General features: G+C 35.5%; 1 protein-coding gene across 3 annotated transcripts in view; it reads left to right on the top strand.

The window, feature by feature from the left end:
- Positions 1-13,882, top strand: part of IFT80 (intraflagellar transport 80) — a 147,354-nt gene that overhangs the window by 59,034 nt on the left and 74,438 nt on the right. For all 3 annotated transcript variants that reach the window (XM_057545810.1, XM_057545808.1, XM_057545809.1), the window contains one exon: positions 10,722-10,901. In XM_057545810.1, coding sequence (XP_057401793.1) covers positions 10,722-10,901 — 180 coding nt within the window. The remainder of the gene's footprint in view (positions 1-10,721; positions 10,902-13,882) is intronic.

Genomic DNA, 13,882 nt, shown 5'->3' with positions numbered 1-13,882 from the left:
ATAATCTTTTGCAGGGGAGGGTCTTGCCTGGGTGTTGATGGCAGCTGCCTCATGAGGGTGGTGGCTGCTGAAGGGTGGGGAGGCTGTGGGCATTTCTTAAAATGAGGATCAATCGACTTCCTTTCACAGACAGTTTCTCTGTAGCATGCAATGCTGTTTGACGGCATTTTACCCACAGTAGAACTTCTTTCAAAATTGGCATTAATCCTCTTAAACCCTGCCACTGCCTTATTAAGTAAGTTCATATTATATTCTAAATCCTTTGATGTCATTTCTATAATCTTAACAACATTTTCCCTAGGAGTAGATTCCATCTCAAGAACCACTTTCTTTGCTCATCCAGAAGAAGCAACTCTTCATCCGTTAAACTTTTATTATGAGATTGTAGTAATTTGGTCACATCTTCAGTCTCCAGTTATAAAATGGTAACGTCAAAAATCACTGATCATAGATCACCATAACAAATACAATAATAACGAAAAATTTTGAAATACTGCTAGAATTACCAAAATGTGACACAGAGACCTGAGGTGACCAAATGCTATTGGAAAAATGTTGCTTGATAGGCTTGCTCGACACATGGTTGTCACAAACCTTCAATTTGTAAAAAATGCAATATCTACAATGTACAAGAAAGTAAAGTGCAATAAAACAAAGTATGCCTGTATATTGCGAAGTCTCTCAAAAGCATGACAGCAGCTGACTGTGTATTCTTGTTCAGTGACATAGTGCTTCTTCACAGACAGCTCAAAATAACATTGATTGAGTAATATTCCATTGTTCAACCAGTATTATTTTGAGCTGCCTGTGAAGAGGCACTATGGAATATTACTCAGCCATAAAAAGAAACGAAATTGAGTTATTTGTAGTGAGGTGGATGGACCTAGAGACTGTCATACAGAGTGAAGTAAGTCAGAAAGAGAAAACCAAATACCGTATGCTAACGCATATGTATGGAATCTAAAAAAAAAAAAAAAAGGTTCTGAAGAACCTAGGGGCAGGACAGGAATAAAGACACAGACATAGAGAATGAACTTGAGGACACAGGAAGGGGGAAGGGTAAGCTGGGACGAAGTGAGAGAGTGGCATGGACATATATACACTACCAAACGTGAAATAGATAGCTAGTGGGAAGCAGCCGCACAGCACAGGGAGATCAGCTCCGTGCTTTGTGACCACCTAGAGGGGTGGGATAGGGAGGGTGGGAGGGAGATACGAGAGGGAGGAGATATGGGGATATATGTATATGTATAGCTGATTCACTTCGTTATAAAACAGAAACTAACACACCTTGTAAAGCAATTATACTCCAAAAAAGATGTTAAAAAAAAAAATTGGTGTTTTACTTGGATAACGTCTTGTGAATACAGATCACATTTGTGTTCCATAAACTTTTATAATAATTACTTTTTCTGTTGTTTTTCTTGTGTTTTTACTCATTCATATTGTTATTTTTTTATAAATTATTTTCACTTATCCAAGTCAAAAGTAATTTACGTATACTTTTTCATATTCTGTATTCTAAGAAAACCGTGTTAGCTACAATCTATTGCTTGGAATTATGAAAAAAAATAGAAAACCTTACCAGTATTGTGAAGGCACAAATAGTAATTAGTATTAATTAGTTTAATTAAATACACAAGACAGCTTATATATTGAAGACATTTTTGGCAAAAAACAGTATAACAAAAATAATGATAACAAAAAATAGAAAAAATAATACCCATAACCATAACATACAAAAAAATCAAATATTTTCATTTTCTGTGTACCGTACAAGTCATTGAGCAGACATTTTTACATGATTATGATTACTATAAATATATATTTTTATATATATATCCTTTTATTTTTTAGTATTGATGTTTACTTATTTTAGATCAATATTATGTCTCAAAATATGAAAACAAAGTATAATTTCAATAAAGTAGGTTGGGGGAATGATAATGGCAGAGGCAGCATTTTTTTAAAATTGAGATAAAACATATACAGTATCTTATGTGTACAGCTCAGTATTATTTATATATACAAGTACCCAAGAAACCATCACCCATATTGATATAGAACATTATCAACAACCCAGAAATTTCCTTTGTGCCTCCCCCTATCAGTTACCCCTCCACAGTAATTACTATTCTGACTTCTGTCATCATAGATCAGTTTTGCTTGTTTTGACCTTTATATACGTGAAATCATATGGCATTTACACTTTTGTCTGACTTTTTCCATTCAACCATATATCTGTGAGATTTATCCATGTTGTTGAGTATAGTGGCATAGTTTCTCAATCCTCTCAGATCTCCTCATAAAACAGAGAAAGGAAAAGACTATAACCAAAACCTACAGATAGCAACTACAGCAAAAGTGGGTGGTACTCTATCCCTACAAAACCCTAAATACAAGCAATTTTCCCAGAAGTACCATTGACAAGTATACATGGTATCAGCATCTGTGTATGAGGAAGCAGAGCAAAGGTAGCCAGGTTTCTAAGACTACAAGAAAAGAAGAACTCCCAAATCACCAACAAATACCTGAAAGTGAGACACACCAATCTGAGAACAGCAGCTGAAACTGGAAAGAAATTTCTGTAGAATCCAATTCTGAGTAAGTGCAAGGGGATCATGACAGGATCTGACAGTGCTGGAGATGTCTGGGTCGAATGTACTCTTCAAACTAACACATCAAGCTTCCTTTTGGGACAAAGCCCTGTACTGCAGAAATTGCTGAGATTAAAATCCAGTTTGATTAGAACAGACACAATTGAGCAAAGATGAGAATAGATCCAAATAAAATTGGAGAAGAAGCAGAGAATGCTAGTCTCAAAAAATGGAGGCTTTTTTTTTTTAATCACTGTGAGAAAACAACAGAAGAGAGAGCTCTAGAGCTATCCTTCTGGAACATCCCTTCCTCCCAAAAGTACAGCAAAACCCATTTCACTTAAAAATGAGCAGATCAGGATCACAGTCAAATCACATAATGTTGCCAAAGACAACAAAACCATGCCATAAACAGACAAGCACTGCAACCAGTTAATTCAAAAGAAGTTGAAGGATGTTTTAAAACCATGACAAAAGCCATGAAATAACCATATAAATCAGAATTAGAAAAACTAGGAAATGAGGTGACAGGAGAATGGGAGACTTTTAAGGAGAGGTGACAGAACTCAGGAGGGAATTATTTAAAAAAGGAAAAATTATTACAGAAATGAAGACCAAACTAGAAGGAATATAAGAGCAAATGAACACAGTGGATGACGCCTTAAAATAAATAGAATGTGAAATGGAAGCAAGGAAATGGCAAAAGACATACAAAGTTTGATAGAAAGTGATAGATACAGAAGATTGGCAGAGAAAATCTGAAGTACATATAATAGGAATCTCTAAAGGAGAAGACCAAGGCATTGAACAGAAAAATACTAAAAGCCACTATTCAAGAAAGATTTTCTCAGATCTAAGGGATCTGAAATTGATATTGAAAAGGCATACCAGATACCTAGGAAAATTGACCCAGATGGCCAACACCCAGATATACACTAATAAAACTGTAGGAGTTTAAAGAAGAAGAAATAAGTCCTGTGGGCATCCAAGGAAAAGAACAAGTCACTCATAAAGGGAGGAAAATCAGAATGCCGTCAGATTTTAATAGCGTCACTGTACAATGCTTAACATAGGATACTACAGCTATTCTGACTTTTAAGTATAAAGATCATAAGCATACTGGTATAAACATGCAAGAACTCAAGGAATGTTATTCCCATGAGTCTTTCAAGGAGTCTACTGGAGAATTTTAGCTTCAGCTATAGCAATCTGGAAGTCACATGTATGGATATACAGAGTACGAAAAAACATTGATCATACTATCAATAGCTATAAAAGAATATGTATATCCATATACTACAATAGATAATGTCTTCATATTGGACATATTTGTATCACTACTCCTACCCCTTTCTTAGATAAATGCTGGTGCGTGCACACACACACAAAGACACACACGCAGCTGTGCACATACATACTTATAATGAAGGAAGATATAAGGATAAAACAAAATTAAAAAATAATTATAAATATTGAGAGAATAGGAGAGAGAAAAGGGATAGAAGTTGGACTTCTTTGATTATACCTTGTTTTATATACTTTTTGGGTAAATTTAATTTTGATACCCTGTAAATATTTTACATAATTATAAAACAAAACTAAATTTTTAGAAAGCAAATCCTAAAACCAAAGTAAATGAAAAAAATGAGCCTAATTGTGTATTCAGTCATTTGTATACCTACCCGGAGAGGAGCTAGTCCAAATGACTTTAAATAATTTGATTGTCTGTTCCTTGTACTTACAGTGGAGACTCAACAGAAAATTGTCCTAAGACTCTGGAAAACATTTTGGCAGTTCCTCAAAATGTTAAACATAGAGTTACCATAGACACAGCAATTCCACTCCTAGGTATGTATACAAGAGAATTGAAAACATGTCCACACAGTAACCTGTGTACAGATGTTCATAGCAGCATTATTCATAATAGTAAAAAAAAAGTTGAAAAACTCAAATGCCCATCAAATGATGAATGGAGAAACAAAATATGGTATATCCATACAATACTATATTACTTGACAGTAAAAAGGAATGACATACTGATGCATGCTACAACATGGATGAACCTTGAAAGCATTATGCTAAGTGAAAGAAGCCAGTCACAAAAGGCCACATAGTGTATTATTTCATTTACATGAAATGGCCAGAATAGAAAATGAAAGTAGATTAGTGGTTACCAGGAGCTTGGGGGTGAGGGTGGGGGGAATGGGAGTGTCTGCTAATGGGCATGTGTTTCTTTTTGTGGTGATAAACATGTTCTGAAATTAGTAGTGGTGATGGTTGCACAACTCTGACTACACTAAGAAAACTACTGAATTCTATACTTTAAAAGGGTGAATTTTATAACGTGAAATATATCTCAATAAAGTTGTCATTTTTTAGAAAAGGGAAATAAGCTTAAGGGCAAAAGAATGAAAAAAAAAATTTTAACTCTTTTGTAACTATTTGCTTGTGGTGTTGATGTTGTTATTCTGAGTATTTATATTGATGTTCTTAAGAGCTGGGATTTTTGGCTAAGTGAAAGCAGATACTGAGGTAAGATTGGAGAGGGTAAATAAAAATCCTACAGTTCCTGGATTTGATTTGGAAGTATCAGTTTGAGTTATTGAAAAAATTTCCTAGTTCTGTCTATTAAAAAGGCCTAGAAAAGGCTTTAATGATCAACTAACTCAGTAACAGCGAGCGCCCTTAGCACTTGGGGGGTTTTTTTCAGTACCATTTTCCGTATTTCCATAAAGTGAACCATGACTCACTGAAGAAAAGACTGATGCCAGGTGTGGGTCAGGAAATATAAAAATGAGACTGGAACATTTTGTCATTGTACAAAGCAGGGGAAGTGATCAAAGACTACAGGGTTCTGTCAAAAAGATTAAAGAACCAACTGAAAGGGGATTCCACTGGCTAAAATTGGGCCAATTGGAGCACTGTATTTATAAAAACACATCAAATATGTTAAAATTAATGAGTTCTTGACACTAAACAGTAACATTTCTTGGTTACATTTGGAAGTTACAAGGGAACCAACTGGTATAATGAATCTTTATTTACCCATTACCCAACAATTATTAAGTAATGGCTAATTCTTATCTCATCTATACCACCACCTACTTCTCCATGGCTCAGATCATTTAGAGCAAATCCCTGACATTACATCTTTTCATCACTAAATATTTCAGTATATATCACTAACACAAAGACTTTTTTTTAACCTAACCTGAATACCATTATTAAACCTAAAAACAGTTAACAGTACTTTCTTAATATTATCAATTATCTACTGATAATATTAAGTCACTATTCAAATTTATATTTTTGAAAACTAATAATTAAGAGGAAATAATCAAGAATTTATTCTGCCTTTGATATATGAACTGTATCCCAGGGTTACCAAATAGTTGAGGAGATGTTTCTTTTTGTAGCACTATTACAGTTAGTAAATGAAGAAAGAAGGATTGGAATATTACCATTTTGCAACTATAAGTGAATTAGTCCTCCTAGGCAATGATTATCATTTGCTAACAGCATAAGAAGACATTCGGACATTAAATGCTTCCTGCTGGAAGTACACAACATCACTTACGAAGTTTTCTTGCCAAAAAAATCTAACCTGAATCTGATCAAGACTCTAGATCTAACTATCAATTAACAAGAAATAAAGGGGACAGACTAACATGTTAACACCATGAGAATACAGATGGTAAAATCCAGACTATGGGAAACAACAGGACATGACCCAGTTTCTTCAACCACAGAAAATTTCAAGGGAAAAGAACATGTGTAAGGGGAACTTATAGATCAAAAGAAATGTAAGAGACTTCGCAGCCAATCAGAATGATTGTACCTTATTTGTATCTTAATTCCAACAAACTGAAGACAAAAAAGGACAATTGGAAAAATTTGAACAGTGACTAGATACTATGATAATATTAAGGAGTTACTGTTAATTGTTTTTAGGTTTAATAATGGTATTGAGGTTGGGTTAAAAAATCTTTGTGTTTTTAGTGATATATGCCGACGTATTTTGTGATGAAATGATATGATGTGAGGGACTGCTCAAAATGATCTGGGCCGTGGTGGTAGTACACATGAGATAAGAATTACCTATAAGTTGATAATTGTTGGAAACTGGGTAATGGGGCTTCATTATACCAGCCATTCTCAAAGTGTGGTTGCTGGACCAGAAGCTTGAGCACCACCTGGGAACTTGTTAGAATGCAAACACTTTGGCCCCCACCCTAGATCTACTAAATCAGAAACTGGAGCCCAGCAATTTATTTTAACAATCCCTCTAGGTAATTCTAATACACATTAAAGTTTGAGAACCACTGCTTTATGTTATTCTTCCTATTATACTTTATGTTTGAAATTCTAATAAAAAGTTTCAAAGAAAAAATTTAGCTTGATGAATGTAAGAAAAATTTATACATAACAAAGAGAAGCTGGATTAGAAGATAAAACAAAGGTCATGTAATTTTCTCAAGTGTTAGCAAATTAATTGGCTTGGTATTAACAGTGAGTCAGCAGCTAATGATAGTCTTAAAGCAAATCACAGATTTTGCTTTTCTCTTAGAACAGTGGTTCTACATTAAAATCACCTAGAGAACTTTTTTTAAAAATTAATTAATTAATTAATTAATTTTTGGCTGTGTTGGGTCTTCGTTGCTGCACGCGGGCTTTCTCTAGTTGCAGTAAGTGGGGGCTACTCTTCTTTGCCGTGCACGGGCTTCTCATTGAGGTGGATTTTCTTGTTGCAGAGCATGGACTCTAGGCACGTGGGCTCAGTAGTTGTGGCTAATGGGCTCTAGAGCGCAGGCTCAGTAGTTGTGGCGCATGGGCTTAGTTGCTCCGTGGCACGTGGGATCTTCCCGGACCACGGTTCAAACCTGTGTCCCCTGCATTGGCAGGTGGATTCTTAACCACTGCGCCACCAGGGAAGCCCCCAGAGAACTTTTAAGAACATATCCAGACCCCACCCCAAGAAATTCTGGATTTATTTGGTTGTATTCCTGGTTTTTGGTATTTTTTTTGAAAAAAGCTTCCCAGATGATTCTAATGTACAGAGTTGAGGACCAGTGTCCTAACTTTTGATGCTTAAGAATCTCCTGAAGAGCTCATTAAAAGTTTCCTGAACAACCTAAATGTCCATTGACAGATGAACAGATAAAGAAGATGTGGTGTATATATATATACAATGGAGTACTACTCAGCCATAAAAAAGAACTAAATAATGCCATTTGCAGCAACATGGATGCAACTAGAGATTATTATACTAATTGAAGTAAGTCAAAAAGCGAAAGACAAATACCATATGAAATCACTTATATGTGGAATCTAAAATGCTGTATGACACAAATGAACCTATCTACGAAACAGAAATAGACTCACAGACATGGAGAACAGACTTGTGGTTGCCAAGGTGGTGGGGGAGGTTGGGGGAGGGATGGAGTGGGAGTTTGGGGTTAGCAGATGTAAGCTATTATATACAGAATGGATAAACAACAAGGTCCTACTGTATAGCACAGAGAACTATATTCAATATCCTATGATAAACCATAACGGAAAAGAATATTTAAAAAAGAATATTTATATGTATAACTGAATCACTTCCCTGTACAGCAGAAATTAACACAAGATTGTAAATCAACTATACTTCAATAAAAAAGGAAATTAAAAAAGAAAAACAGACTAACAGCAACAAGAAAATTTCCTGGTCCTCATCCCCTAGAGGGTCAGATTCAATAGGATGGTGCAGGGCCTATTAATTTGCATTTCTAACAAGATCACAGGTGATATAGATGGTGCTGGCCTGAGCACATTTTGAGTAACACTACCTTAAACAAAGGGATAGTTTGGTCAAAGAGATTAGCATAAGTGAGAGGGATAGTTAAAAATTCGTCTTCAGGGTTCTTGCTGCTAGCACCACTAAATTACATCCTGGGAGGCTGCTTCATTTCTTTCTAGTGGTTGGAAATGCAAATGTGAATCCAGTGTTCCATGGCTTATTTGGAGAAGAAAAGAGACTCAGAGCATTAAAAGTCTCTTTAAAGGCACAAATGATAAGCACAGGGAATGTAGCCAGTATTTTATAATAACTTTAAATGGAGTATAATCTAAAAAAATTTTGAATCTCTGTGTTGTACACCTGCAACTAATATAATGTCATAAATCAACTATACCTCAATTTTTAAAAAAAAGGACAAATGATAAATCTTTTTGATTTACCAATAAAAATTATTAACTTTACTGATTGGACAAAATATAACCCTGTCCCCTCAAATTTAATAACTATTCAAGACTCCTTCTCTGATGATTTGCTTGTGCTTGTATTTTTTTTTTTATTACTAGAGTAATTGCAAAGAGGAAGAAATCAGTTAATTTTTTAGAGAGTAAGAATTTAATATAACTTGGGTATCATGGTTCATGTGGACCCTGAAAGAAGTCAGAGGAATGTAGGGTGATGATAATATCTAAAATTTCTTTTCATTTTCTCTTCTTAGGATCGGGCATCATGAGTTCTTAGATAAATATTTGTATGTTTAATTTTAGTAAGATTTTTCTGGGTGATTCGGTTCTTTGGGTATTTTTAAATCATGCTTTAAAGTAAATAGTTTAAAATTATGAATTTTATATATATATATTTATGCTGCTGATGAAGCAAAGCTTACAGTTTGTTCACTGCCTTCTTCATAGTAACGTTATCATAGAGCCTTTTACTTAAGCAATAGTTAGAGATTTGAAGGGGGATGGGAAGGAGTTGAAAAAAAGTGTCAGTGGGTAGTAAGAGTCATACAGCCTTTTTATTGTATATGTGAACTTTTATTGGGAATTTTGTTTTATAGTAGTGTGGATTAGTGAATTTTTTCTATATTTTTTCTATTTTCTCCAAATTTTTTGTCAGTGAGCCCATAGCTGATAATGAATATTAAAACAAACAAACAAAAAACCAATGTAGAACAAAAATAAATACCCACCCAAGGGCAACAACAACAAAAAATCAAGACTTAATTTGACTATAGTCTGTAAGGTTAAAAGAATGGAAAGAGAATATAAATAAATTTAGTCAAATAAATAAATCATCCTTCTAGTAAATACGTGTGTTTCAAGTGAAAGAATGAAAGAAAATGCATATAATACCATCTTTGAAAAAGTTTTTTTTTCTTACTGTCTTATTCACACACACACACACACACACACACACACAAGAATCTCCTTTTTCCAGTTGATGCTTACTGATATTGTTAGATCGCTTTCTCAAACAGATAGATTCTAGAAGAGGTTATACTTAACTGCACTGTGAGAAAAAGAAAAAAGGAAAAAATCTGTTTACCTGTACTTTCATGGTTTAAGATATGTGTTTTAGAGGTGTTTTAGTTACATTGTGTGTTTAGTTTCAATTTTTAGTGACACTATTGAAATATTGTAACAAATTTTTAGATGTGTGGACTATAGAGATCCTTACGAATTAATAGTAAGATGTCTGTTTTGTTCCTACGTAATCTTTGTATTTACCCGTTTAGTTTTAACTGCTTAAAATTAAATGATGTAGGGGCTTCCCTGGTGGCGCAGTGGTTGGGAGTCTGCCTGCCAATGCGGGGCACACGGATTCGAGCCCTGGTCTGGGAAGATCCCACATGCCGCGGAGCGGCTGGGCCCGTGAGCCACAATTACTGAGCCTGCGCCTCTGGGGCCTGTGCTCCGCAACTAGAGAGGCCGCGATAGTGAGAGGCCCGTGCACCGCGATGAGGAGTGGCCCCCGCTTGCCACAACTGGAGAGGACCCTCGCACAGAAGCGAGGACCCAGCACAGCCATAAATAAATAAAATAAATAAATTTAAAAAAAAATTAAATGTTGTAAATCAAAATGCTTTGGGTGTTTTGCAGTTCTTGAGCGATTTCATACTCTTTTATCATATTATGTATTCTACTGTACACTTGAAAAATCACATCTATATCTTCCGTTTCAGTAGGCTATCATTTTATTAAGAAAAATATTTCTAAATAATTCTAGAATAAAGACACATTCTTTTAAAAAAAAGTCATCCTAGTATGTTAACATATGCTCAATTTGAAACTTATTTAAAATGTTTTTGAAATAAATTGATTCTATTCTTGTTCTTTCTTCCCCAGTGGTCATATGCTTTAGAAAAGCCCAACACTGGCAGCATATTTAATATCACATGGTCAATTGATGGCACCCAGATTGCTGGAGCCTGTGGAAATGGACATGTTGTTTTTGCACATGTGGTGGAGCAACGTTGGGAGTGGAAAGATTTTCAAGTAACGTTAACTAAAAGAAGGACCATGCAGGTATGATTATGTTTCAGGCTGATTAAATCTTCTTCTTTTCACATTAGTTTACAATACAGAAAATGGAATTATCTTCATTAATTATATTTAAATCAGGTTTATAAAGATTCAGTCATACTAGAAATATTTTAACTATACCATTAGTGACTTTTCATGACATAAAATAAGAACCTTTCACTGACATAGAATATGAGTGCCCACAGGTACTGAAATTATGGTGTTGAGGCAGGGATGAAATTGAGGCCCCCTAAAGCCGAGTTTCTCTGCCAAGTTTATGGTTAACCTCTCTATGCAAAACATGATTCCCTTTCTTGTCCCTCACCTGTTCCCCTCAAGGTTGAGGAGTATCAAAGAAAAGAGGGGATTGAAACTGAGCAGGACCCTGTGGGGCCCTCCCTGGTACAAAAGCCCATATCTTTGAGTTGTTCTACAGAAACTAAGACCCCAACCCAGCTGGAGGATGGTGACTACATGCTTGACCACAAGCATGTAGACCCCAGACTGGTTGGAACCAGAGGTTGATATTCCTGAAACATCACCCTGTTACCTCACCACCAACCAATCAGAAGAAAATCACATACCCTGCAGCCCTCACCCCAAATCTTATCTTTAAAAACTCTTCCCCCAAAACTGTCGGGGAGTTTGGGCCTTTTGAGCATGAGCTGCCCTTTCTCCTTGCTTAGCCCTTGCAATAAACCTTTCTGTGCTCCAAACTCCAATGTCTTGGTTTGTTTGGCTTCACTGTGCCTCCGGCACATGAACTTGGGTTTGACAACAGGGATAGTGAAACTTGAAACATTGAGGGAATATGTGGATTCAGTTGAGGAAGAAGGAAAGAAGCTGTAACAAGTTAGATTTAACTGCTGGAGCTGACCTCAAGGCAGACGTAATAACCTGCTGATCACTGTCAGGGTTACATTATTTTATTTATTTATAATTGTATGAGTTTATTTAACCTGATTAAAAAATATTTTTTTCCCCTTTTAAGAATTACCTAAGACAAGCTAAAATGGGAAAAAGTTAGTTGATGAAAGTTAGGAGGAGTGGCCAAAGACAATGTGTTGATGGCAAACTCTCTCCCAAAGGAAGGGGAACTCTATCTTCTTCCTTTCTTTCTCCTGTCCATAGCAGTTGCCTCTATCTTCAGTATTCCGAATTCAGATGATTATAATTACTATAAGAATTTGAGGGACTTTCCTGGCAGTCCAGTGGCTAAGACTTCGCCTTCCACTGCGGGGGGTGCAGGTTCCATCCCTGGTCGGGAGCGGGGAGCTAAGATCCCACATGCCTTGCAGCCAAAAAACCAAAACATAAAACAGAAGCAGTATTGTAACAAATTCAATAAAGACTCTAAAAATGATCCACATCAAAAAAAAAAAATCTTTGAAAAAAATTTGGAAGCATGTATCTTGTGATTTCTTGGATGTGTCTGTTCAGGTATTCTTTAGACTAAGTATCCAGATTTTCACAGACAATCTGGATAATGGTCACCAGATTGATAATAATTAGGTACCTTATACATTTTCTTTGTTCTACTTTTTAAAAATAAATTTTTGGTGGCAACTTGTAGCATGCAGGATCTTATTTCCCTGACCAGGGATCGAACCTGGGCCCCCTGCAGTGGAAGAGTGCGGAGTCTTAACCACTGGCCCGCCAGGGAAGTCCCTCTACTTTCTTATTTAAAAATTTTAAAACTTATTATGGATAATTTAAACCACACAAAAACAGACAGAATAGTATAATGAATCTCTAGGTACTCATCTCCCAGCGCTAACAGCCATCAACCCATGATCAAGCCTGCCCCATCCATGTCCATATCTACTTTCCCCCTCCCCCAATTATTTTGAAGCAAATTCAGGTATCATTTCAGCTGTGAAGTTTTCAATATATACAGCTAAAAGATAAGGACTCTTTTTAACGTACCCACAATACCATTATCATACATTAAAAATGATAGTAATTCCTTAATGTTATCAAATATCCAAGAAGTGTTCAAATTTTTGATTGTTTCCGCCATGTCACATTTTTTAAAGTTTGTTTGTTTGAATCAGAATCCAGAGTGGTTTACATGTTGCAATTGGTTGACATATCTTTTAAGTCTCTTTTATTCTGTAGATTCCCCTTCCATCTCTATTTTTCCCCCTGCGGTTTATTTGTTGAAACCAAATTGTTTGTCCAGCCCCACAGTGTGGACATTGCTAATTGTATCCCCATGGTGTGGTTTGACGTACTTCTCTGTCTTCTGTATTTCTTGTAAATGAGTGTTTGGATCTAGGTGATGGTGTAAATATATATTTTTGTTAGTCAGCCTGGGAACCAAAACATTATTTATAGTATTGTGTCTATGACAAAGAATGCATTGTGAGTTCCAATCAACTGATTTGGGGACACACTTTTACTCATGTAGTGCTTGGTGGCTAGCTAATAAAGTATTGCCTTAATTTCAGAAATGCCCCAAGATGAGAATATATTTAAAAAGAGAAGTTTTTTGTTTTTTTTTAAAGCAAGGACCTAAATAGCTTCTGCGTATCCTTAAGATTTCAGCTCTATCATCCCTTCTTTTTTTTTTTTTTTTCACACACACACACTGTATTTTATTTTTACAAGAGATAAATAGACTGACACCAAGCATTGTAAATGGATGACCACAACAAAAACAACAATGATTGCAATTACCAAACACGAAACACACTCATGCTATGTCACAATATTGACATTCAGTCCAGTAATCCTCCACTATAACAGCTCCTTTACTTTGCAGTGAAAATTGATTTGTATATTCTTTGCCTCTGAGTCCTTGTGGGATTTTTTTTTTAATTCAAACAGAAAGTCACAAAAATTATAATCATCCTCATCAGTTCACTCAGTCCCATGTACTTAATTTTTGTTTTCATCTTGATCTTTTGTTAGTACTTTTATGAATTCATCAGTTTTCCATTAGAGTTCTGAAAATGCTTATTCATTCAGTTCAGCAGTACAGT

Source organism: Balaenoptera acutorostrata, chromosome 4, assembly GCF_949987535.1.
Source record: "Balaenoptera acutorostrata chromosome 4, mBalAcu1.1, whole genome shotgun sequence".
NCBI classification, from domain to species: domain Eukaryota; kingdom Metazoa; phylum Chordata; class Mammalia; order Artiodactyla; family Balaenopteridae; genus Balaenoptera; species Balaenoptera acutorostrata.
Note: the sequence above shows the minus strand (reverse complement) of the source record. Positions and strands in the feature narration are given on the sequence as shown.